Source organism: Peromyscus maniculatus, chromosome 1 (assembly GCF_049852395.1).
Source record: "Peromyscus maniculatus bairdii isolate BWxNUB_F1_BW_parent chromosome 1, HU_Pman_BW_mat_3.1, whole genome shotgun sequence".
Classification (NCBI taxonomy): domain Eukaryota; kingdom Metazoa; phylum Chordata; class Mammalia; order Rodentia; family Cricetidae; genus Peromyscus; species Peromyscus maniculatus.
This window is the reverse complement of record NC_134852.1, coordinates 53553661-53578836: the sequence shown is the minus strand read 5'-3', so window position 1 is coordinate 53578836 and position 25176 is coordinate 53553661. Positions and strand designations below refer to the sequence as shown.

Here is a 25176-nt window from a genome sequence, read left to right as displayed (position 1 = left end):
AAGGGGGCACCAGGGACCAAGAGAGGATTCCGGTGTGAATAGAGCATTGGTGCCCTGGGAAGATGCTGCCAGGGTGTGACCACACCGCATTAGGCTCTATGTGCAGGAAGCGCGTGGGACCACGCAGAGGAGAGGACAGATAATTATGCAAGGGTCTGCATTTACACAGTCTATGCCAGGGGAGTGTGTGGGGGTCAGTGTGAGAGGGCCCAAAGCACGCGGCAGGACACTCTGTGGGGGCAGATCCACGCGTGCATGAGCTGGGTCTCTACTGAGGCGAGATATGAGGGGTCTGGGCGTTAGGGAGGCCATGAGTGTGTGAGCCTCATGGGCTAGGAGAGAGGGAGGAGAGTGTGAGAGCTTGTGAAGGAGGGTGCAGGCGCTTGGGGGGCATGCCAAGGATGTGTGTGTGCAAGTGCATGCAGGGAGACCCCTGGGGCGACAGGGCAGGGAGGGGCTGAGGTGCGAGGGCCACACAGGGGACTGAGAGAAAGAGTGGAACTCACTAATGAGCTAAGTGAACCCAGCAGGCTGGCAGCAGGCTGGAGCTGTGGGTGTACTCTCAGGGAGTGTGTGGGACACATTCAAGCATTGCTGGGTAGGATGTGTGGGGCTGGGGCTGGGGCGGGCTGAGATGGGACTCCACGGGTCCAGGCTGCCCCGGACATAGTTCTGAGGGCCATATTTGAGAGGATGGTGACCAGAGAGGAGCGTGCTAGCATGCCAGAGCACCCCAGAGCCACCAAAATGAGTATGGGGGAGTGGGCATGGGCCAACTGGGGTGCAGGCGGCAGGTGCGCAAAGTGTGTGCAATCATGCAGATTCAAGCCTAGGTGTGACTGCATCAGGATGACAGATCACGCCAGAGTTCCCAGGGCGAGTTGCAAGTCATGATGTCCTGCAGCGACCATGAGGGCACGCCCATGCTGCTGCTGCAATGCACAAGGGATGCGTATGCCAGAGGTGGGTGCCAGCAAGTTTGGGTTGCGCAAGATCACAGCAGGAACCACAACATCTCTCTGAGGAGGGGTGTGGGGTTAAAACTCTGTAGATCAAGTGGTAGTGTCTGCCTAGCATGCGGGAAGCCCTGTGTAGGGCTTTGATTCCCAGAACCCCAAAAGCCAGATACGGAGGCACACACTTGTAGTCCCAGCACTGGGGAGATGGAGGCAGGGGCCACCCTCAGCTACAACGTGAGTTTAAGACCAGCCTGGGATATATAAAACCTTGTCTTCAAACATAATACGATGTGGGGAGGGGTGTGGGCTTGTCAGAGCCAAGCAGGGCCCGAGGTACAGACACTGAGGTGTGCACAGCCCTGTGTAGGGTATGAACAGTCCAGGCGCCAAGGCCTCATGCACACGCACAGGTCTACTGACCTGGGGCATCTCCCACTGGGCACGGTTGGTCTCTGAGATCTCGAAGTAGATCCGCTCTATGCGACGCGAGGAGCCCATGATCTCGATGCGGCCCAGGTAAGGCCGGAAGTACTCCAGGATGCTCTCGGCCAGCTCCAGGAAGTTGCGCAGGCGCGGGTCGTGGGGGACGTGCTCTGACAGGTTGGTCAGCAGCACGGCCACGTTGAAGCCGATGTCCCGCGCCGGCTCCTGGAAGCGGTTGGCAAACTCTTCACAGTTGATCATTTCGTTCTCGTCGGCTTCGGAGCACGACAGCAGGAACTGGATCTCTGGACCAGAGAACTGCTTCTGGCTGTCCATGGCCTGTGGGCAGGCAGGGAAGGTCAGTGTGATGTGCAGAAGCCCAGGACTTAGCAGGGATGACGTGTGTATGTGTGTGCGTGTGCGTGTGCGTGTGCGTGTGCGTGTGTGAACTCAAAGGCCTCAGTGTCAGCAACAACCAATTATAAGGGCTGTGGCTAAGCGGAGCTGGGTGGTGCTATTTCAATCCCAGCACCTGGGAGGCAGAGGCAGGTCGGTCTTTGTGAGTTCAAGGCCAGCCTGGTCAACATAGAGAGTTCCAGAACAACCAGGGCTTACATAGTGAGATCCTATGTCAAAAAACTAACACAACAACAACAAAGACAACAAAACATCACAAAACAAAATGAAACAAAGGCTCAGTTGGTAGGGGGCCTGCCTCAGACGCAATGGATCCCAGCATCATATAAACAGGATGTGAGGAACATGTCTGTGACCCCAAACAGTAATAAATAAGCCCCTTGCTCTTGATAAAATAATGGTAGGGGTTTTTTGTTTGTTTTTGTTTTGTTTTGTGGGCTTTTCAAGACAGGGTTTCTCTGTGCAGCCCTGGCTGTCCTAGAACTCTCTCTGTAGACCAGGCTGGCCTCAAACTCAAGAGATCCTCCTGCCTCTGCTCCCTGCCCCCAAGTACTGGGATTAAAGGTGTGCACCACACCCAGTTAATAAAGGTGGGTTTTATCCAGGCCCACCCGAATCAAAAAATATTAAAGGTGGGTTTTATCCAGGCCCATCCGAGTCCAAAAAAAAAAAAAATTAAAGGTGGGTTTTTAAATTAGAAATTAATTTTGCTTTTGTTTGTTTGAGACAGAGTCTTCCTACATCGCCCTGACTGGACTAGAACCTACTCTGTAGCCCAGGCTAGCCTGGAACTCATAGCCTCCTGCCTCTGCCTTCTGAGTGCTGGGACCAAAGGCATGTGCCACCATGCCCAGCTGCTTATTTTGTTTGTTTGTTTAAGACAAGGCCTCGCTGGGCGGTGGTGGCACACGCCTTTAATCCCAGCACTCGGGAGGCAGAGGCAGGAGGATCTCTGTGAGTTCGAGGCCAGCCCTGTCTCCAAAGCGAGTTCCAGGAAAGGCACCAAAGCTACACAGAGAAACCCTGTCTCGAAAAACCAAAAAAAAAAAAAAAAGAAAGAAAAGACAAGGCCTCATGAAGCCCAGGCTGGCTTGAAACTCACTACATAGCCAAGGCTGGCCTTAAATTCCCAATGCTCCTGCCTCAGCCTTCGGATTACATGCATGCACCACCATACTCAGTTTATGAAATTCCGGGAACCAAACCCATGGCCTCGTGCCTGCTAGACAAGCACCCCACCAAACAGACTGCACCCCACACTTGCTGCGTGCTCTTCAGCAGTTTTCAAAGGCAGTTTCTCAAACATCCTTGACCGCACCAGCAGTAAGAAAGCATTTTACAGTTCAAATAAAAAAAAAAAGTTTCAAGACACATTTCTGACTTTTGCTACGCAATGGTTCTCCGTGTTCTGTTTTCTATTAAGAGATGAGTTTCCTGACCAGCCTAGAGATGGGCTGCAGAATGCAGAGACGCAGCTCTGGGGTATGAACAGAAGCGGTATTTCCTGGCTCTAGGCTGTCCTTGGTGGAAGCCAAGAGCTTTGCAAAATGCTTTCTAAATGAGTAACAGGCTTTGCAAATCATGAAAGGTTCTAAAACCACAGAGCAAAGAGACCCAGTCACACAGGAACTTCTCATCATGTACCCTGGTGCATCCACCAGCTGCCCCCCCATGAGAGCCTGGGATCCTTTCCTCCCCCCTCCTGATTCGCTCTTGGATGCAACTCTGCCGATTTGCTGTTGGTCATCGTCCGTCTGTCCCACCCCTTCTTTTGTGACATCTTCTCTGGCCACTGTCAACCTGCCTTCACTTCCAGACCTGGAAAGGCTGGAGGTGGCTGGGGGCGGGCGGGGCTGAGAGCTACACCCTCCCTTTGCTTCCCACATTCCTTAATCTGACAGTGGGATTCTAGCTTCCACACGTCACCTGAACATATGATTGGCAGGTCTTCCCATCTGGACCCTGACCACTTTCCAGCATCTTGACAAATGGGACCACTGACATCTTAGTGTATGTCACCTCACAAACAGAAAGGCTCAGAAGTAACTTGTTTTCTTCTTCTTCTTCTTCTTCTTCTTCTTCTTCTTATTATTATTATTATTATTATTATTATTATTATTATTATTATTATTATTATTATTAAAGACTGTCAATCGGGTTGCTGGAGAGATGGCTCAGATGTTAAGAGCACTGGCTGCTCTTGCAGAGGTCCTGAGTTCAATTCCCAGCAACCACATAGTGGCTCACAACCATCTGTAATGAGATCTGGCGCCCTCTTCTGGCCTGCAGGCTTACATGCAGGCAGAACACTGTATACAAAATAAATAAATCTTTAAAAAAAAACGACTGTCAGTCGGTTGGTGACACACACCTTTAATCCCAAAACTTGGGAGGCACAGGCAGGTGGATCTGAGTTTGAGGCCAGCCTGGTCTACTGAGTGAGATCCAGGATAGCCAAGGCCACACAGCGAAACCCTGTCTGAAGGGGAGAGAAAAAAAAAAAAGACTCTTGCTATGTAGCTCTGGCTAACCTGTAACTTCCTATATAGACCAGGCCAGGCTGGCCCTGGCTTCTTGGCATCCCTCCGGCCTCTCCCTCCAGAGTGCTGGGATTATAGGCATGCAGGCCCACGTGTGAATCCAGAAGAGAGCGTTAGAAGATAAAACCTCCCCTCCCCCAGCCTTACCCATTTCAGGAATAGCGGCTCCCACCCACCCGCTGTGCTGAAGTGAAATCTCTGAGTCATCCCGCCTGCTCTTGTCACCCACATCTGATCCCTCATCTGCAAAGCTGCCAGCTCGCTCTCAGGACAGATCCAGGACCCATCCGCGTCTCCTCCCTCCCTGCACCCCTGCCTTCGGTCTCGCACGCTCACAGCAGCCCCCTCCCTGCCACGCCGTCTCTAAACACAGTGGGAGGGGCTCTGAGAACACGCTTCAGGTCTGAACTCTGCACACGTGAAGTGCCAAAGTCCCCCTGGGGCTGCCGGGCCTGCCAGCTGCCCCCTCCCTTCCCGAGACTCCGGCCCTGCCAGCTGCCCCCTCCCCTCCCGAGACTCCGGCCCTGCCAGCTACCCCCTCCCCTCCCCAGACTCCGGCCCTGCCAGCTGCCCCCTCCCTTCCCGAGACTCCGGCCCTGCCAGCTGCCCCCTCCCTTCCCGAGACTCCGGCCCTGCCAGCTGCCCCCTCCCCTCCCGAGACTCCTGCCCTGCCAGCTGCCCCCTCCCTTCCCGAGACTCCGGCCCTGCCAGCTGCCCCCTCCCCTCCCGAGACTCCGGCCCTGCCAGCTGCCCCCTCCCCTCCCGAGATACCGGCCCTGCCAGCTGCCCCCTCCCCTCCCCAGATACAGGCCCTGCCAGCTGCCCCCTCCCCTCCCCAGACTCCGGCCCTGCCAGCTGCCCCCTCCCCTCCCGAGACTCCGGCCCTGCCAGCTGCCCCCTCCCCTCCCGAGACTCCGCCTCCTCCTTTCTCTGGCCACCTCTGCGGCCACACAGCTCTCCTCCCAGGCTGCTCTTGTGTTCCAGCCTTCACACCTGCTGTCCTTTCGCAGGGGACACCACACCCACTCCACCTTCATGTGGTGCTTCTCAAACCCCAACATCAGTATCCCCTCCTTCAGAAGGGCCTTTCCCGGCCACCCCATTCCCATGCCTACTTCAGCTGGTTTTCACTAGGCCCTCCCCTCTCAGATTCAAGTGGGAGTCTCTCTTTTGCTCACTGCCTTGCTCTCATGACTAAGGTAGTGGCTGACACCCCAGAGGCCTCATCCAATGCCATGGTCTAGGTATGTTCCCCAAAGGTCCTAGTGTTAAAGATCCCACAGTGGCACCCTGGGAAGATGTTGTGGTTATTTAGGGGGTGGGAGCTATGGAGAGGGCCTGAGGCCATTGGTGGAATGCCTTAAAGGGGATTAGGTGACCCTCACACCTCCTGCCTAGTTTCTGCGTCCTGGTTCATGCTATGCTTTGCAACATGTCCCCTCCTGAAAGCCTGGCCTCCCAGACATCACAGACGATGGGACTGTTTGATCTAACACTCAAACCCAGGAGCCGGAAACAAAACCAAAATCCTTTCTCCTCGAGATCCATTGTTTCAGGTATTTTGTTATAGTAATGAAAATCTGATATACCTGGTTCTTATTTCATTTTTGTGCTTTCTAAGTCAGGGTCTGGCGTAGCCCAGATTGGCTCTAAACTCTCTCTGTGGTCAAGGCTGACCTTGAACTCTTGTTTTTTCTGTCCTAACTGCCAAGTGCTGGGTCACACGTGTGAGCCATGCACTCAGCTAGGAAAGCCGATGCATCCACATCTGTCAAAGTCTGTCAGACACATGGGACATCTTGAAAACGGGACAGTTTTAAAATTTGCTCCATTTTCTGATGAATGGTCCAGGAATATAGCAATATAAAATTATAAGCTTAAGAGATAAGAACTGGCGATCACTAGCTCTACAGGTTAACTGCTAACAATGGCCCTCTGCTTCACAGCCAGCCCCTCTGTCAACAGCCAGGGGTTAACTTTTAACCCCCACCCCCACGCCCCCACTCCCCGCTGCCCTTATAGCCAACAACTGCCTGGACCAAAGTTAACTTTTTTAATGGTTGTTTCTACGTGACTCCTAGCATGCACCCCATGCCTGACACTATGAAGGGGGGCAGTAACCACCTCCATTGCCACAGCCCCAGAATTCCAACACTGGCTGTGGTCTCAGCTAGCTGATAAGCTTTTGTGCCTCGCAGTGTTTTATTTTAATTTTAATTTTAATTTTTCTGGGATAAAGTTTGCTTCTGTTTAATAGACTTTGGTGGTCTGTCCCCCATTATTGCGTGACCCGGACCCAACACTGAGAAGTAACAAGTCCTTTTAAATGGGTTCTGAACGCGGCTTTTCAACCAGAAACTGCAAGGCATATTGTAAAATACAGAGATTGGCTGGGGAAAGGAACGGATGCTTGGCATTAGGGAAGTTTTGTGCTTGTAAATGTTTAGAAATTCATTTATTTACTTTTGGGTTTTCGAGACAGGGTTGCTCTGTGTAGCCCCGGCTGTCCTGGAACTCACTCTGTAGCCCCGGCTGTCCTGGAACTCACTCTGTAGACCAGGCTAGCCTGAAACTCAGAGATCCACCTGCCACTGCCTCCCGAGTGCTGGGATTAAAGGCCTGTGCCACTGCCGCCCAGCAACTGCTTAGAAGATTAAATGTCACCATGTCCCTCTCACCAGCCACTGCTGACAATACTAAAGGGGGGGGGGTGTCTGTGGATGGAAGGCTCTGGAAAAAAGCTCAGGTAAAATGGTAACACCCTCCCAAACAGACTCTGATTACATGTCTGTGACAAATCTCAGCTGACAGGAGACACGGGGACAACTCACTCTGTAGCCCGGGCTGGCCTCCAATTCACAGAGATCTGCCTGGCTCTGCCTCCCGAGGGCTGGGGTCAAAGGTGAGTGCCACCATGTCCTGCTATAGTACCACCTCAAGTGTCCCCCAAAGCTCATGGCTACAGGTCTGATCCCCAGGTATTCGGACCACTGGGGAGATGTGTAAACATTAGGATGTGGGTCTGATGGGGAGGTGGTGGGTCTGTGGGACACGCCCTGGAGGAGTGTATTAGGGACTCCTCAAGGAGTCCTTTCTGGTCCTTTCTCTTCTCTCTCTGCTCCTGGCCACCATGAGGTGAGCTGTTATATTCTGCCATGGTTCCCTCACTGGGCCTGCCTTGCCATGGGTCCAACGTGATGGGGTCAAGAGACCACGGAACAGAAGTATGGCCAACCAAAGAAACCTTTCTTCTTGCTCAGGATTCCCCAACGAAAGAGCAGAGAGAAAAGTAGCTTCTGCTGTGGGAACAAAGGTCTGTTCTCCTCTTCGAGCACTGTCTTAGGTATGTTTTTATAGCCATGGAAAGGTGACAGATGAGATGATAATGTTGTGGCTGTTTATAAATAATGGTTTATGTAGTAACAATGGTTCTTATAGGAGTGAGAACTCATATTTCATCCTAAAGACATCCTCAAGCACAGGTCTCAAACTCATGATCTTCCCGCCTCAGCCTCTCATGTCCTGGGATCACAGGACTAAACCACCACCCTCAGATCATCTCTGTGTACAGACAAGGAGGCTGAGGCCAAGCAAGAAGCCTCTCACCCCGGGTAGCCAGGCAGGGAGGCACTGCTGGCACTTGGCAACCCCGCCTGGATCCTGGGCTCACCTGCTGTCCAGCACCCACCTTCTGGAAGTCCTTCTTGGAGATGAGGCCACGAGGGTCTGTGATGTAGTCCTGGAAGGCCTCAGAGCCCACGATGTCCTTGAGTTTCAGAAACATGTCGAAAAACTTGAGGATCATCTCCACGTTGGAAGAGGATTCCACGAGCATGTCTACCATCTGCCGCGCAATCATGCCGTTTACCACGTTCCCTGCAGGAGGCCGGGGTCAGTGCAGCCCAGCAGAGCATCCACCTGGACCCTCTGTATTTGCTCTCCCAAGCTCAGAAGTCACCCACGGCTCCCTAGGACCCACCAAGTAGGTGGGCACTTCCTAGCCTGCTCCGGCACCTCCGGGAAGAGGACCATCTGGTGATCTCTGGTAGTGCCATGGCCATCCTCTTTTGATAATTTGTCCACCCCTCTAACTGGCTGGAAAGATCGCCAGTGGGGGCAATGGTTGACAGTGGGGGCCCATGCCAGAGAGGCTGTGTCAAGAGTTGCCCCAGTAAAAGCTCATGAGAACCTTGTAAGGGAGACATCACCGTATGGTTTCACAGGTAAGAAAGACTTGGAGAAACTTGCCCACTAAGAGCTGTACAGCTGCTAAGTAAGCAAGGGAGGATTTGCACCCAGAGCCTTGTGACCTCAGAGCTCACACACCTAAAAACTCTGTATTAGTGCAGCCGGATACGGAGGCACGTGCCTATAATGCAGCACGTGTGAAGCTGAGGCAGGAGGATTGTCATGATTGTCTAGCCTGGGCTACAGAGTGGGACTCTGTCTCAAAAACTAAAGGCAAGAACACTTGCAGCCCAGGCTGCAGTTCAGAGGCAAAGTATACATGCAGCCAGCATGCGTGAGGCCCTGGGGTCCTGGCCCTGCACCACGGAGAAGAAAAAGGACTCGAGTGCCCACCAACAGGGATTTAATGAAATGATTTTTACCATATACCTCACAGTGGAGTGCTAAGGAGCCGCATAAAAGAATGAGAGGGCCGGGGCAGGAGAGAGGGGAGAGAGACAGAGACAGAGAGGCAGAGATTTGTAAGAAGTGTTTCATTTTGTGGTTTTTGAGCTGTTGTAGCCCATGTAGACCAGGTTGGTCTCAAACTCTGTAAGTGAGAAAGGTGCTGAACTCTTGATCCTCCTGCCTCAGTCTCCTGTTCGCTGGAATGACAGTTATGTGCCTCTATAAACAGTGTTGTTATTATTATTATATTATTATTGTCATCATTATTATTATGTATGGTATTTTGCCTGCATGTATGTTTTATATACCCCATACATACAGCATCCTCAGAGGCCAGAAGAGTGCATTGGAACCCCTAGAACTGGAGTTACAGACAGTTGTGGGTGCTGGGAATTGAACCCAGGTTCTTTGGAAGAGTAGGTAGTGCTCTTAATCACTGACCCATCTTTCCAGCCCTTGATTTTTGTTTGTTTGTTTGTTTTTGTTTTTGAGATAGGGTCTTGCTATTAGGGCAAACTGACCTGGACTCACCATGTAGCCCAGGCTTAAATTATTATTATTTTTTTTATCAAATAAAAGATGTTGTTTCAAGTTGCTAAATTTGGTGGATATTTGTTATGCAGCAAAAACTAACTGATACATTTAATAACTATTCATGCTTTATATTGGTATATCTAATAAATAAATATTAAGTTCATAAATACAGTGTCCAGGCAACTCATCTTACTAAAACTTCTCTGTGGAATCAATCAATTAACATCCAGTCAGGGCCTGGCTCATACACAGCACTCGGTGAATGTTTGCTGACCTGGGTCAAGCAGCCTCCTCATCACCTTGGCTCTAGCATGTCAGAGGGGTTTGTCTGAACCTCTGAACCGGCCCCTCCCTGTCCCCGAACCTCTGGGCCTTTACCTTCCAGGAGGGACAACAGCATCACCACCATGTCCTTCTGGAGGTCCAGCAGCTCCTTCAGCAGCTCTATCTGGCTGGAGTCCTAGAGGGCACACAGCAGCCATGAGAGGTGGTCTCTGTGAACACCACCTTACTGCCAATGGTTTTGGGGTTTCCTCACCTATCCAGCAGGGCTTAAGTTCCCTTCTTTCTCCCTCTTACCTCTGAGGGGACCCGCGTCCAAACATGTTCCTCGGAAGCAGAGGAGGGACAGAGAGATAAGACTGTGGGGTGGGGTTGGTACCGGGGGAAGTATGTGGGAGCATGGTGCTGGCAGACAAGAAAGCTGGGAGCCGTGGTGAGCAGACATTCAGACCAGAGTGAGACAGACAGACAGACAGATGGACGGGGACAGATAGTGTGGGTAGAGACTCGATCTTAGAAGAATGAAATCCCAGCATGGTGCCTGGTCAGTGGGGGCTTGGCCTTGTGGGATCTGATTGTGATGGACAGGTGGGAAGTTCACGAGGAAGAGCTGGTGGAGGGGTGGAGCCACACACTTTTTGGTATGCCACTTGGGGGAACTAAGAAGCCAGTACAGTACAGCCCCTGTCCAATAGAGGGCTCACAGAAACCTCCGTCCAAGTCTCCCATTGTGACATCTGTATTATTTTCAGTCACACGTAAGTGCCATTTGTGACCCACAGAGTGTAATTTTGCGGGGCTCACACATGAGCTGTGAGGCTCCTTTGCCGCCATGCTGGTCCTGGGAGCTGCTCATTCTAATCCTAACACATTGCACAGGTACCAAGTTTGGAATTCTAACTCCAGGCTCCCAACATACTAGGATCTAATATCTCTAGGTTGATCAGGCCTAGGCTTTGTGCCTTCCCATGAGTCTGTCTTATCTTAGCTGCCACAGTTGAGGTGGTGATCTTTAATCCTGTCAGGTGCTGACTCCACATCCTGGCTTTAAGAAGGAATACATCAGTGGCCAACCAGAAATTTCTTTCCTTTGGCTGAGACCATTGGTTCAATAACAAGCACACGGCCCAAGACCTCAGAGAACCTCGGGTCTTTTACTTGGAACTTTTAGGAAAGATGCGTTTCGCACTGCCTGGAGCTGTTACTGGGGTGAAGGGCAGCCTGGGCACCATTTTTCCAGCCCCTCACTGGGGATTCCAGGCAGGGGCTCTTACCACTGAGCCACACCCCAGCCCCTCACTGGGGGATTCTAGGCAGGTGCTCTACCACTGAACCACACCCCCAGCCCCTCACTGGGGGATGACAGGCAGGGGCTCTACCACTGAGTCACACCCCAGCCCCTCACTGGGGGATTCTAGGCAGGGCCTCTACCACTGAGCCACACCCCAGCCCCTCACTGGGGGATTCTAGGCAGGTGCTCTACCACTGAGCCACATCCCAGCCCCTCACTGAGGGTTCTATGCAGGGGCTCTACCACTCAGCCACGCTCCCATCTCCTTGTATTGAATGTCCCTTGTATCCTGCACCTGGACTGTGGCTGATGAATTATCACAACAGTACTTGGAAGTTCACTTCCACCAGTATTTTAAAATTACACCAACATCACATGCCTAACTATACCGAGAAACTGAATTCTCAATTCAACTCCTTTCTGTTAGGCGTCATCAAATTAGGAGAGGGTCTCCTTCCAGAGGACACTGGTTGGTGGGAAATTATACAGAATGCTTTACTGCCACCTGCCGGACAGTTATTGTACTACACCAGTGTGTCTGTAGTGGTGAGGACGTCTTTAGGGCTCCGCGGCTGCCTGCTCTTACTTCATGCAGTGCATGAGAGATTGTACTTATCCAGCTGTACAAGCTTTGACTAAGTCTACCAAGCAGGAGCACACAAATGGATGGAGCGTGTGCGAGGCATTCACGAGGCTGCAGAGGAGCAAGGAGGCGGGGAAAAGGAGAGCGCAAGTATTCTGGGAGCAAGGGGCCCAACAGGATCCTTACATCATGGGTACCCGACACGGGAGTCATCTGCCGCAGGCAGGGTGAAAAAGGAACACGCCTTCAGCCCCAGGCCCTGATCTAGAGGCATGGTCCCACCCCCTGCCCAAAGCTGGAAGTATCTGGGATGACCGCATCAGAGAGAAAATCATACCAACCAGTCAGAGGAGATTTCTGGACAGTAGGGGCGGGGATCCAAATGGACGTGTAGGTGGGAAACGAGCCGATTGGTGGGGGTAGAGGAAGAAGCATGCAGAGGACCAATCCAGAAGGGATTTTGGCCACGGGGAGGGAGCTGTCTGGATAACATGCGCAGAGCACTTGGGGACCATAGGGGATGGCTGGAGGCAGAGGGCTGATAACGGAGGAGGAACTCAGACCTGAGCCAGCTTCATCATCATGTGGGCAAACACGTGCAGGAAGCCCACCACGGCATCCCAGAGGCGGCTGTGCGCCAGACTCTGCTGGTTTCCAGTGCAGGGGCCCTGAGGACAGAAGGTAGCATGAAGGCCCAGCAGGGGTGCTGTGAATGGGGCCGCTCTGCCTCCGCAGGTCCTGGAGTCCTGGCCCTACCTGGATGTACTCAGTGAGGCTGTTGAACACTTGTTTAGCTACGGACATGGCTTTGGAGAAGTTCCTCTTTCCCTGCTCCTCAATGACGTCCTTGCCCGAGTAGTACCAGTAGAAGTCACTGATGGATTCCTGGGGGCCGGGAGGACAGGGGGAGCGCTGGAGCCGTGCGCGCTCCCACCGCCACTGGCTCCCGGCCGGCGAGGCTGGTCCCCCTTCCTCACCTGCAGCCGCAGGAGGTAGTCCACTGTACAGATGATGATGTTGATGGTGGTCGTGTTCCCCGTCTGTGTCCTTAGGTAGTTCTGGAAATCTACGGAAACGGAACATCCATTCAGTCAGTGAGCACCTGTGTTTGGGGAGACAATGGGGTCTATTCATTTATGAAATGTTCGTGTTCAGTGCTGACTGTGTGCCAGATGTCGTATAATTAACTTCCCAAGACTGAAGTATGTGTGTCACACAGAGATGGAGGATCATTTATACATTTATCTAAAGACACTGTTGAGGGCCTCCATGTAGCAAATGCAGTAGGGATTAGCCTCCCCCTTCTCCTTTCTTCATTTTTGGTAAATTTTTAAAAATTAATTTGTGGGTCTGGAGAGATGGCTCAGTGGTTAAGAGCATTAGCTGCTCTTCCGGAGAACCTGGTTTCATTTCCCAGCATCCACACAGTGGCTCGCAATCATCTCTAACTCCAGTCCCAGGTGATCTGGCGCCCTCTTCTGGTCTCCTTGAGAACTGCATGCACATGGTACACCTACATACTTGGAGGCAAGATACCCACACACGCTCAAAATTTTTCCCATTTATTTAGGTATGGGCAAGATGGTCACCACCATAATCCCAGCACTGGGGAGACAGAGGTGGGTCTCTGTGAGTTTGAAACTAGCCTATTGTACACAGCACGTTCCAGCCATTCGAGGCTGCAGAGTGAAACCCTGTCTAATTTGTTTTTCATTACTTTATTCCTGAGGGGAGGGGAAGGCTGGCACATGCCAGGTGCTAATGGGGTCAGAAGTCAGCTCTCTCCATCCAGCACATGGGCCCGAGAACCAGCTCAGGTCATCAAGCTTGCCAGTAAACCCTGTTACTCACTGGGCCATCTAACCAGCTCCTCTCTTTATGTTTCCATGAGAGAGGTGCCTCAGGCTGGCCTCAAATCCTCTTACCTCAGTCTCCCAAGTACCAAGTTACAACTGAGTAACCATCACACCCAGCTTCAATTGTTTTAATTTAATTTTTGTTTGAGACAAAGTTTCTCTGTGTAGCCTTGGCTGTCCTGGAACTCACTCTGTGTAGACCAGGCTGGCCTAGGACTCAGAAATTCACCTGCCTCTGCCTCCCGAGTGCTGGGATTAAAAATGTGAGCCACCCACAACCATCTGTAATGAGATCTGGTGCTCTCTTCTGGCCTGCAGGCATATATGCAGGCAGAACATTGCATACATAATAAATAAATAAATCTTTAAAAAAAAATAATGTGAGCCACCATGCCCAGCTTCCAATAGTTTTTTTTAAGATTTTATTTATTTATTTATTTATTTATTTATTTATTTATTTATTTATTTATTTATTTATTTATTTTTATTTATTTATTTATACAGTGAATGTTCAGCCTGCAGGCCAGAAGAGGGCACCATATCTCATTGTAGATGGTTGTGAGCCACCATGTGGTTGCTGGGAACTGAACTCAGGACCTCTGGAAGAACAGCCAGTGCTCTTAACCTCTGAGCCATCTCTCCAGCCCCAATTGTTTTTTTTTTTTGTTTTGTTTTGTTTTTTCTTTCAATTTTTATTATTAAGAAATTTTCACCGGGCAGTGGTGGTGCCCGCCTTTAGTCCCAGCACTCGGGAGGCAGAGGCAGGTGGATCTCTGTGAGTTTGAGGCCAGCCTGGTCTCCAAAGCAAGTTCCAGGAAAGGCGCAAAGCTACACAGAGAAACCCTGTTTCGAAAAACCAAAAAAAAAAAAAAAAGAAAGAAAGAAAGAAATTTTCTGTTCATTTTAGATACCAACCACAGATCCCAGATCCCCCTCCCCTCCCTCCTCCCACCCCCCAACCCACCCACCTTTCCACCTCTTCCAAGTCTAATTGTTTTTTAAATTAAGGTTTTCTGAACAAATATTTACTGGGAAAATAGGGATTTTAAGTCCTCCATTTGTTTCTCCTTGTTCTTCCTCTTTTGTTTTGTTTTATTGGCTTTGCTTTTTTTTTTTTTTTTTTTTTTTTGAGACAGGATCTCACGTAGCTCAGGCTAGCCTTGAATGTAGTATGTAGCTGAAGATGAGCAGATCCCAAGTGCTCCCTGGCCAGGCAGTCTGTGACAGAGGTTGGGGGTGGGGCCAGGGGTGCTTGGTATTCAGTGAGAAACCCTGTTTCAAGACTATCAGGGAGACAGTGACAGGCAGAGGAAGACACCTGATGTCCCTCAGACAGACACAGTCACACTGCCACACACATACAGACGCGCACCACACAGTCCCACAGACAGACACAGTCACACACATACAGACACGCATCACACAGTCACACTGTCACACACATACAGACACGCACCACACAGTCCCACAGACAGACACAGTCACACTGCCACACACAGATAGACACGCACCACACAGTCCCTCAGACATACTGTCACACACATACAGACATGCACCACACAGTCCCAGAGACAGACACAGTCACACAGTCACACACATACAGACACGCATCACACAGTCACACTGTCACACACATACAGACACGCACCACACAGTCCCAGAGACAGACACAGTCACACAGTCAAACACATACAGACATGCACCACACAGTCCCACCGACAGACACAGTCACACTGTCACACACACATACAGACATGCACCACACAATCCCACAGACAGACACACAGTCACACACATACAGACATGCACCACACAGTCCCACAGACAGAAACACAGTCACACTGTCACACACATACAGACATGCACCACACACTCACACAGGCACATAGATACACAGAGAGACAGACAGACACATGCACGCACGCACGCACGCACGCACGCACGCACGCACGCACACATATATACTCGCCCTCTGTGTAGTCTATGGTTTCCTCTGTACTGGGAACATTGCACACATGACTGTGTGACACACATTTGTAATGGGAAATGGCCTTGTGGGAAGGTTGTTCAGGATTTAGGCTGCTCTTTGTTTTTGGTTTGGGAGATAAAGTTTCTCTTTGCAGCTGAGGTGGCTTTGAGCTCATCACCCTCCGGCCAGGCTGCCGGAGCCCTGAGATTACAGGCCTTTGCCGCCCAGCTCAGCTGTTCCTTTAGCGTGAGCTGTTTGAGCCGCATGGAGTTCTATTTTTCCATCAACACCCTGTTTAGTTAGCAGGCTGCCCGCCCTGGATTTTGTCAAATTGGCACAGTGAGGACAGAGCTTGTGAAAATTCTTGCTTCTGTTAAGAAAGAGTCTGTACATCTTCTGGGAAAATGTTTTATGTGATAAACAAATGAATAAATTGGATAGACTCATTTTTAAACACCGAGCAATGCGTTCGTCTGAGTACTGGAATCCATCCCCCAGTGAGGGCTGCCAAATGCCTGTGGGAAAACGGAGTGTGACAAATTGCCCATTTGGGTAAACTGACTTCTGGCCAAACTGGATTTTGGCAGATTGCCTTTGGGGAGTTGGACTGGCCAGAGGAAGCGAAGATGAAGCTAAGTGGTTTGAGTCCAGTAATTTCAGAACTCAGAGGAATTTGTTATTGTTGCTTGTTTCTTTGGAACAGGATCTCATGTAGCTCAGGCTAGCCTTGTAACTAAGGTGACCTTGAACCCCTGATCCTCACACACTGCGCTTCTTCTGAGAGTAGAGGAAGGTAAAGAGACTTGAGGCTGGACAAGGCCAGCATGGCTGGGGAAGTCATCATGGGGGAGGGGGAGGAGTCGGGGAGGGGGAGGGGAGGGGGAGGGGAGGGGGAGGGGAGGGGGAGGGGGTCAGAGATCAGCTCAGGCAGCTTTTGGAAGCCCCCACACCTCAGTGTCCTCTCCCCCTGCCCACCCTCCTCCTCACCATTGTTATGCCCTTCGCAGAGGAGCTGCAGGAAGCGGAACAGGTCTTGAGTGAATTCGTCATCTGCCATGACCTTCTCTCCTGGGTGGAAGGACAGGGGCGGGGCCCAGGAGGGGTCAGGTGCGTCAGGACACAGCACACACATGCACACAACCATGCACACACTGCACACGCATGCACAATGTATGGGGTGCTGGGAGGAGTGGCCACCACTTCAAAGACACTGTGAGGGCCATCCAAGACACCAGCCAGTGAGCTCCGTAGATGGAGGCCCGAGGAGGCCTGGGTCATGAAGCTGGGAGCCTCAAGTGTCTTTGTACACCAGTGTCCCTCCAATGCCACCATTTGTGTGACATCAAGGAGCGACCCAGCAGACATTCCGAAGCTGGTATAACCCTGAGCTGGGGCTGCAGGGGTTAATGGATTACAGGAGTTGGGGTCACTTGCACACAAGGCTCTGAGCAGGGGGGGACTGGGCTGGGAGGAGACGGGGATTGAAAGCCAACCAACTGGCCCCAAGCCCCCAAAGCAGCCAACCCAGGAGAAGCCGAGGGAGGTGTATCAAATGGTCCAATCAGAATAGACATCTGAAAGAAACCAATCGTGGTGGGCTATAAGAACTGGATCGGGAATGGGCCAATCAGAGCAGGCGCAGAGGGCACGCGCGGCACCAATTAGAGTGCTTGCCTCCCGCAAACGCTGACCACCACCTGGGGTTGGGACGCACAGCGCGGAGAGGGTGGGTATGGGGGAGGGTTCGCCCCACCCTGGGCTGGGAATCTGGGTCTGGAAGCCCCAAAATATCCAGCTGAAAAGGGACCTTGACTGACTGTCTTTTCTAACTTCTGTGTTACACACGGGAAACTGAGGCTTGTGTTGGATAAAAGACTTATTCACAGCGTCACCGGCCCCTGGACTCGGGGGACCTCAACCTTCTCAGTAGGATTCACTGAAGGGTCCACCACCCTGACCTCCCTGACTGTCCCAGATCCTCAGCCCCAGGGGGCATCGGGGGTTAGAAGGGGAGGGTGGCGCAGCACAGCAATGGATGGCGGGGGAATTACCGTTTTGGCGATTGATGACTGGGGCAGCCAACAGGATGGGAGGAGGAAGCAGGAGAAAAGAGGAAAAAGAGACAGAGACAGAGACAGACAGAAGTACAGCGACACAGATGGGAACAACGACAGACACACAGAGACACGCAGAGAGAAAGACAGCCATAAGGAGACAGGAGGGAGTGGGTTAACAAGGGAGAGGAGCGAGGGGAAAGCAGGGTGGGGTGGGGGGGAGGGAGGGGAGAGAGGGAGAGAGAGAGGGAGGGAGGGAGAGAGAGGGGAGGAGAGAGAGGGGGGGAGAGAGAGAGAGAGAGAGGGAGGGGGGGGAGAGAGAGGGGAGGGGAGGGGAGAGAGAGAGAGAGAGAGAGAGAGGGAGAGAGGGAGAGAGAGAGGACCCAAGAGAGGCAGGAGGCAGAGGTCAGGGTGGAAAGTTAGACACGTCAAAACACAGCAAAGAGAAGACTCGATTAACCGGATTAGGGACATTAATGAACAGCAACCAGAGTGAGAAGACTTGGGGCACGTGGTGGGTGAGGTACACCAGACAGAAGGACACCCGGGGTGGATCCCATGGGAAGGGAGACCCTGGAGGGACGGAGGGGGTCCTCAGGACTGGGGATCACAACCCTGGGGGAACCCGAGGGAACTCTTGGGAATGGGGGGTGCCTTGGAGGCCCGGGACTGTGGGCTGGGCAGTGCCAGTGGATGGGGGGGGATCCTGAGGAAAGTTTTGTCCCAGGGAGAGGGGCACCCAGAAGAAGGTCTCACCAGTTCCATCCTCGTTCACCATGCCCAGCCCCTCTGCCTTGTTCTGCCTCTCGAAGGCATTGAGGTCCAGGACACTGAGGAAAGAGATGGTTGAGGTGATGAGGGTCTGGTTTCTGTCTCAGGCAGGGCCTGGCAGCCCCCACTGTGGCTGAAGAGCCATGGAGGGCCAGCAGTAACGGATCAGAGGTCAAGCGACATCCGAGAGCAGATGGAAGCTGTGTCCCGGCCACCCCCCTCGCCTTCTGCAGACCCTCCATCCCACCCTTCACCCTGTCTACCCCCTGCCTGGACCCTACCCTCCTCCTGCCCTCCATCTGTGCCCCCACCCCACCCTCTTCCTTCAGCCTCCTCCACCCTGGCCCTGTGAAGAGAGGTAAGTCCAGTATGCAAGCTGAAATCATGAAGAAGCGGAAACACCAGTTAGCAAAACAGAGGGTAGAAAAAAAAATCAGCTGATGGCAAGAAGTGAGGAAAGACAGGAGACAGAGGAGCCACACGGTATAGTTATCAAGAGTGCCCGAGCACCCTGCTGGAACTGTCAATAACCTCCTGGTTCTGACCGTCGAACCAATATTACTACCCCATCCCCCCTCCCCCCACCCCGTTCCTTTTTTGAGACAGGGTCTCATGGAGCTCAGGCTCTCCTTACAGTCTCTGTAATTCTCCTGCTTTCTGAGCACTGAGGTCCCAGGCACGCATCATATCTTCCACCCTGCCCTCCACGCTGGAGAAGGAAGCCCGGCTGGCCTTGCACAGCCTAGGTAGGTACTCTGCCACCAAGGTCCAGCGCCAACCTAACTCATCCTCACAAGCTGTGACGTTCTGCCCTCCACCTGGATTCTTCTAGTCAGCTCTCTAGACTTTGCGCTTCTCTGTGTAAGTCCCTTTTCCTGGGCCAGCACAGCCTAAGTAAAGCAGGAGTAGCCCAGGGCAGGAGGACACAGCCTTCCCAGTAGGACAGACCTTCAAGACAGACGTGGGGCCCACCTGCATGTCTGCATTAGTGCCTGGATGCTCTGGAAGAAGCCCACTTCCTTCTTGTCCTTCAGGTAATCCAGCATTTTCTGCAGTGGAAGCAGCAGGGGATGGGAGCCACTCAGGAGCGCCCACCCACACCCACCCACCAACCCACACCCACCCCCGACCCACACCCACCCCCGACCCACACCCTTAGCCTTCCTCCCAGGATCCTGTGTGTCTGTTACCTGCTGCACTTCAGCGTTCCCTCCGTTGAGGATGGAGATGCCCAGCTTCAGCGTGGAGGACACCATGGCACCTGTCTCTCCTGGAGGCAGTGGAGATGAGGCAAAGTAAATAAAAAATAAAGTAAAATAACATAAGTGGTGTGCTGAGTCTGAGGGCTCCACCCCTCCCCCCACAAAATGAAGGGAGGAGATGAAGTATATGCACAGACGTGTGTGTGTGTGTGTGTGTGTGTGTGTGTGTGTGTGTGTGTGTGTGTGACCTAAGGGCGGAAGGGAGAATGAAAGGCAGGCATGTGAGAAGAACTTGCAAGAGCTGGAGTGTGTAGGCAGGTCGGAGTCGGAGGCATGCAGAGGTGGCCGGAGCCAGCAGGTCGGCACCCAGGACGATGTGGTGGGTGTGCTCCCAGGGGACGGGGGACTGCCTGGGATTGGGGGGCACAGACGGCACCTTTGCAGGCACTGATCATCTGCAGTACCATCTCAGCGGCACCCCGGTTATGCAGTCGTGATTGTTGGTACAGGAGCCTCTGCTTCTCCATCTCCTTCTCCTGGGGTGGGGTGGGGTGGGGCAGGTTTCAGTGCTCGGTAGCCTAGCCTGGGTCCCCAGGACCCCCTCCTCCTCCCTGTCTGTCTCCCCAGCTCCAGCCACACCTGCCACTCTTCATCCCCAAGGGGCTTACATCCTGTTTATCTCCTGGACCTGGCTCAGGTCCAGGGCCCTCAGGCAGGCCAGTGGCTGGAGCCTAAGCCATGTGTGAGCATGCACATGAAAAGCCCCATGTTCCTGTGCGCCGCTCTCTGAGGGAAACCCAGCATTCCTTCTGCTGGGGAGGGGTCGTCAGAACCCGCCTTTTTGCCGCCAAGAAGAATCATAAATGCATCCATGTCACAGCATTGTCTCAGACATCTTGAAATACCACTTAATGTCCATCACAGCCTCCCAATTACCCCCTGCTACATCTCGCTTCAGACCCAATTACAGATCTGGTTTTGACAAAGGTCTTATAGCGTAGCCCTGTATTGGCCTGGAACTTTTGATGATCCTCCTTCCACTCAGCCTTCCAAGTGCTGTTATTACAACATAAATCACTATGCTTTTGAATTTCATTTTTAAATAAAAATTTAAAAGATATTTCTTTTCTGTGTATGTGCATCTGTATGTGTAATGTATGCAGTACCCACAGAGTCCAGAAGAGGGCATAAGATCCCCCTGGAACTGGAATTATAGTAGCTTGTGAGCTGCCATGTGAGTGTTGGGAACTGAACTCAGGGCCTCTGGAAGAGCAGCCAGTGCTCTTAACCTCTGAGCCAGCTCTCCAGCCCTAAATAGCTTCCCCCCTCTTTCTTAAAGCTCATGGTGTACCCTAGGCAGGGCTGGCACTCATGATTCTTCTGACTCATCCTCCCAAATGCTGGGATCACAGGTATTCGACACCATGGATGGCTGTTGGTTGCTCTTATCCTGCTTAGCTAGTTTCTTCTCTGAGATCCCTCTCTGATACTCTCCCACCAAGCTGGGGAGACACTGTGTTTGGGCTGCTGTATACCGCACCCCCCCCCCCAGTTGGCCGCATCCCAGGCCCACCCTCTACCCATTCCTCCCTACACCACTGTGAATATCCTGTATCGTTAATGTTTGGCTCCTGTGTCTTTCACCCCGAGGTCTAACTTTGTTGCTACTGTGTGCCCAGGTATAGCTCTCTGGTCACAGGTTGGATGAACGGGAATCAAGAGTTCCCAACCCTCCCTCCAGGATCCCCCATCCCACCTACCTCAAAGGACACTTCCGATCCCTCCTCTTCACCTTCTTCGCCATTTTCCCCGCCCTCCTCCAGGTGGCAACTCTGTGAAGCAGCATCAGCTGATGGTGAGGGTGAGCAAAGGGGGTGCCCTGCCCCCACCAGCCCCCTGAGTGCTGGGGTGGGGGTAGCAGTGCATCCAGGGAGAAGGTAACACTCCGCAGAGCAGAGGCAGGGCTCACCTTTGCCATGATGTCGGCATATGCCATGTACAGGTAATCCTCATCCAGTTTGCTGCAGAAGGAAGCAGGGAGACAGACCAGTGGCGACACCTCCCAACTGTTTTCTTTCCTTTTCTTTTTCTTTTCTTTTTTCAAGACAGGGCCTCTCCATGTAGCTTTGGAGCCTGTCCTGGAGCTCACTCTGTAGCCCAGGCTGGCCTTGAACTCACAGAGCTCTGCCTGCCTCTGCCTCTTCCTTTCCTTTTCTTAATTGAGATAAGGTCTCATGTAGCCCAGACTAGCCTCAAGCTCAACATGTAGTTGAAATGACCCTGAGCTTCTCACCATGGCGCCTGCACCTTCTGAGTCCTGGGATCCCACGTGTGCACCACCATGCCTGGTTTTCATGGTGCTGGGAAATTGATCTACCAACTAACTGAACTACATCCCCAGCCTTTTGTTTTGTTTGTGGCAGATTCTGGAAATGTAGCCCAGGCTGGCCTTCAGTGCTTTTGCCTTATTTTTCTGAGTTCTGGGATTACATGTGGGTAGCACCATGCTCAGCTTGAGGCTACCCATTCCATATCTATTACTTTAGAAAGCTGGCAGGTGTTCTCTATGTATGAACTGACTTATCTTCACAGTGGTCCTATCAGGTAGATACATTACCAGCCCCATTTTACAGATATGGAAACCGAGTCACAAAAAGTCTTAATTGGCCAAGGTTGCACAGCTTGCATGGGGATTCAGCCTACATAAACTAACTTTAGAGCCACGAGTCTCCCACAGATGGGAAACAAGACACTGGGCTTCCCTATGTCCCTTGCAGCTATGATAGGTGCATGTCAGAATCTTGACCCATGAGCTATGTGCACAAGCTTACCAGGGAGAAAACGGTTAAAAGTCTTGCTGGGGGCGGGGAGAGGGAAGGCTCTCCCTTCCTCCTGTGTGGCATGTGGTCACGATGTAACATGTGACAGCCTCTGCTACCCACCCCCACTCCATGCTACCCATTCCCAGCCATGATGGACCAAAGTCCATTGAAACTGGAAACCAAAATAAATTGTTCAAAATGGTATTCAGATGGATCCTAAGCTTGCAATCCTAGTACTCAGGAGGCTGAAGCAAGACAATCATCAGATTCACAGTGAGACTGTCTCAAAAAGAACAAAACCAAGCCGGGCGGTGGTGGCGCACACCTTTAATCCCAGCACTCTGGAGGCAGAGGCAGGAGGATCTCTGTGAGTTCCAGGCCAGCCTGGTCTACAGAGCGAGTTCCAGATGGGATACACAGTGAGACCTTGTCTCAAGGCGGGGAGCAGTGGGACAGGAAAACAGCAAACACTCTAGGTCTTTCGGGTCACAAGAGTCTTGGTTGCATCCTCAGTGCTGCCAGTGAGAGCACACACGAAGTATGCATGAATGGGTGTGGTTATAGTCCACAAAACGTCCTTCAAAAAACAAGAGCAAACCAAGAAACAAATCTCTCCTCCTCTTAAGCTGTTTCTGTCAAGTACGATGTTTGCAGTGACATGCAAGAAACTCACACAGACCATAAGACTCAAGCTAAGACTGACAGCACAGAAAATTAGAAAGAGTGGGGGTCCCTGTCTGTCACCCTGTCCAGCCCCTGCCTGTCTGCTTTGTTCCAGCTCTGGGGGTTGAACCCAGGGCCTTGTGCATGTCAAGCAAGCATGCTACTGTTAATCTACACCTCCAGCCCAGATGTGGTTCTTCTAACAAACCCATGTGGTATCTCCCGTGGGCCTCTCAGACAAGATGTTCAGCCTGTGCAACCGTAGACAGCAGTTGTATACTGTATATGATGTGACGCTAAAAGGCCCGATGATTGGGGGCCAGTAAGATGGTTCAGAGGGTGAAGGAGCTTGCTGCCAAGGAAGGCTGAGTTTGATTACTTGGACCCACACATGGTGGAAGAAAAGAAGACGCTCCTTCAAGTTGTCCTCTGACCTCCACGTGAGCACCGTGCACATATATGCGTATATGGACACACAATGAATGAATCAATCTAATTTTAAAAACTGAAGGTCGGCTGCTGTTGGTTTGTTGTTACAGATCTGGGGGATGTCTCCGGCAGGGAGGGGTCCTCACCTCTTCTCAGTCAGAGCAGTGCGGCTGAAGTGCAGGACCAGCTGGTGTAGGGGGTCCGGCTTCTTCTCTTCCACTTCTTCCTCCTCTTCCTCCTGCTCCCCAGCTTTCTGGAGGGATTGGGTGAGGGCTGGAGGGTGGCTTTTGGGGGTCCCCTTCAGTCTCCTCCCATAGCCTTGCTGGACTAGACTTTTCTCTCTTTTCCCAAATCAAGCCTAAGGGGTCTCATTTCTTTTCTTTTCTTTCTTTTTTTAAAATGTGCATTGGTGTTTTGCCTGTATGTATGTCTATTCAAGGATGCCAGATCCCCTGGAACTGGAGTTACAGACATGTGCGAGCTGCCACATGGGTGCTGGGAATTGAACCTGGGTCCTTTGGAAGAACGACCAGTGCTCTTAACTGCTGAGCCATCTCTCCAGCCCCCAGGGTTTTCTATATTGAGGTTCCCCTAGCCCCACCCAGCCCTGTCCCACATCCCCAGGCAGTCCCCAGCTCACTGATAGGTCATCTATCATGCGGTCCTCAAAACTGTGGTCTTCAGTCAGGATCCAGGAGGCCTTGTAGCTCTCCAAGAACATGTTACATGCTCTGTGCCTGCAAAGGCAAAGGTCTCCAGGCCACTGAGTCTCCCCCACGCCCCTCGCATCTGCCATCCTCAGCCTTATTGGTCAGCATCCTCCCGACCCCCCACTCCCTTCCTTTCTCCGGGTTCCTGGCGCTCTCCTCCCTGGAGGCCTTACGTGGGCAGGTTGTACAGGGGCGTCATGCGGAAGCAGGCTACCACTGCCCTCCGGCGCTGCTTGGACAAGAGTTTATGCCACACCGCCTTCTTGGACTTGTAAGGATGCTCCGTCTGGAGGGTGGGACAGTATGTCATGTCCTCAGATCATGGCACTGGCCCAGGTCCCACCCAACCCTGAGTGGAAGCTGCCCATGTGTGCTTAAGTCTACGCAGAGTGGAGCAGGGTCAACGGAACAAGTGGGCTCTTCCACCAACAGACCCAAGGCTTCTTCAGGAGGTCCCAGCCTAGCCCCAATGCTTGGTCACACTTGTCTCTCAAGGCAATATGCCGTTTCCCCAGACCCACACATCTCCTCTTACACTCAAGGCTCCATTCCTAGCACCGCCCATCACCAGCAGGCCCCGCCCACAGTCCCAAGACCAGGCCCCGCCCACAGTCCCAAGACCAGGCCCCGCCCACAGTCCCAAGACCAGGCCCCGCCCACAGACTCAGCCACAAAAGGCGCCCACCTGGTCCAGGTGATAGAGCACAGCGGACACTTCCTGGACTCGACGCACAATTTTCTCGGGGTCATCGGCATCTTCCTCACGACCTGGGACGCCGCGGTACAGTGCCATCTGCCAGCGAAGAGATGGGGAGCCTTCGACCTGCGGGGGATAAGGACGCTCGCGTGAAGGCACCTCCCTGGCTGGCTGCCTCCTTCCTACTGCCAGGTTTAGGTGGCTGCCCGAGAACCAAGGTCCCTCCCGTCTCCAGAGCTGGCAAGATGGATGAATGGGTCAGGGCCCTCGCTGCCAAGCCTGAAGTTCTGAGTTCAATCCCTGGGACCCACGTGGCAGGAGAGAATTGATTCCTGCAAG

General features: G+C 52.5%; 1 protein-coding gene across 4 annotated transcripts in view; it reads right to left on the bottom strand.

Annotated features, from left to right (window-relative positions):
- Ryr1 (ryanodine receptor 1) overlaps positions 1–25176 on the bottom strand; it is a 126039-nt gene that overhangs the window by 17885 nt on the left and 82978 nt on the right. For 2 of the 4 annotated variants that reach the window (XM_076542452.1, XM_076542455.1), the window contains 18 exons: positions 24826–24963; positions 24314–24426; positions 24071–24167; positions 23577–23683; positions 21486–21537; positions 21277–21348; positions 19953–20052; positions 19505–19584; positions 19287–19363; positions 18300–18373; positions 17541–17558; positions 16477–16557; positions 12642–12730; positions 12421–12549; positions 12228–12332; positions 9887–9968; positions 8028–8215; positions 1380–1721 (listed from right to left, as the gene is read on the bottom strand). In XM_076542452.1, coding sequence (XP_076398567.1) covers positions 1380–1721; positions 8028–8215; positions 9887–9968; positions 12228–12332; positions 12421–12549; positions 12642–12730; positions 16477–16557; positions 17541–17558; positions 18300–18373; positions 19287–19363; positions 19505–19584; positions 19953–20052; positions 21277–21348; positions 21486–21537; positions 23577–23683; positions 24071–24167; positions 24314–24426; positions 24826–24963 — 1944 coding nt within the window. The remainder of the gene's footprint in view (positions 1–1379; positions 1722–8027; positions 8216–9886; positions 9969–12227; positions 12333–12420; positions 12550–12641; positions 12731–16476; positions 16558–17540; positions 17559–18299; positions 18374–19286; positions 19364–19504; positions 19585–19952; positions 20053–21276; positions 21349–21485; positions 21538–23576; positions 23684–24070; positions 24168–24313; positions 24427–24825; positions 24964–25176) is intronic. The other 2 variants (XM_076542458.1, XM_076542462.1) reach the window with 1 other exon arrangement.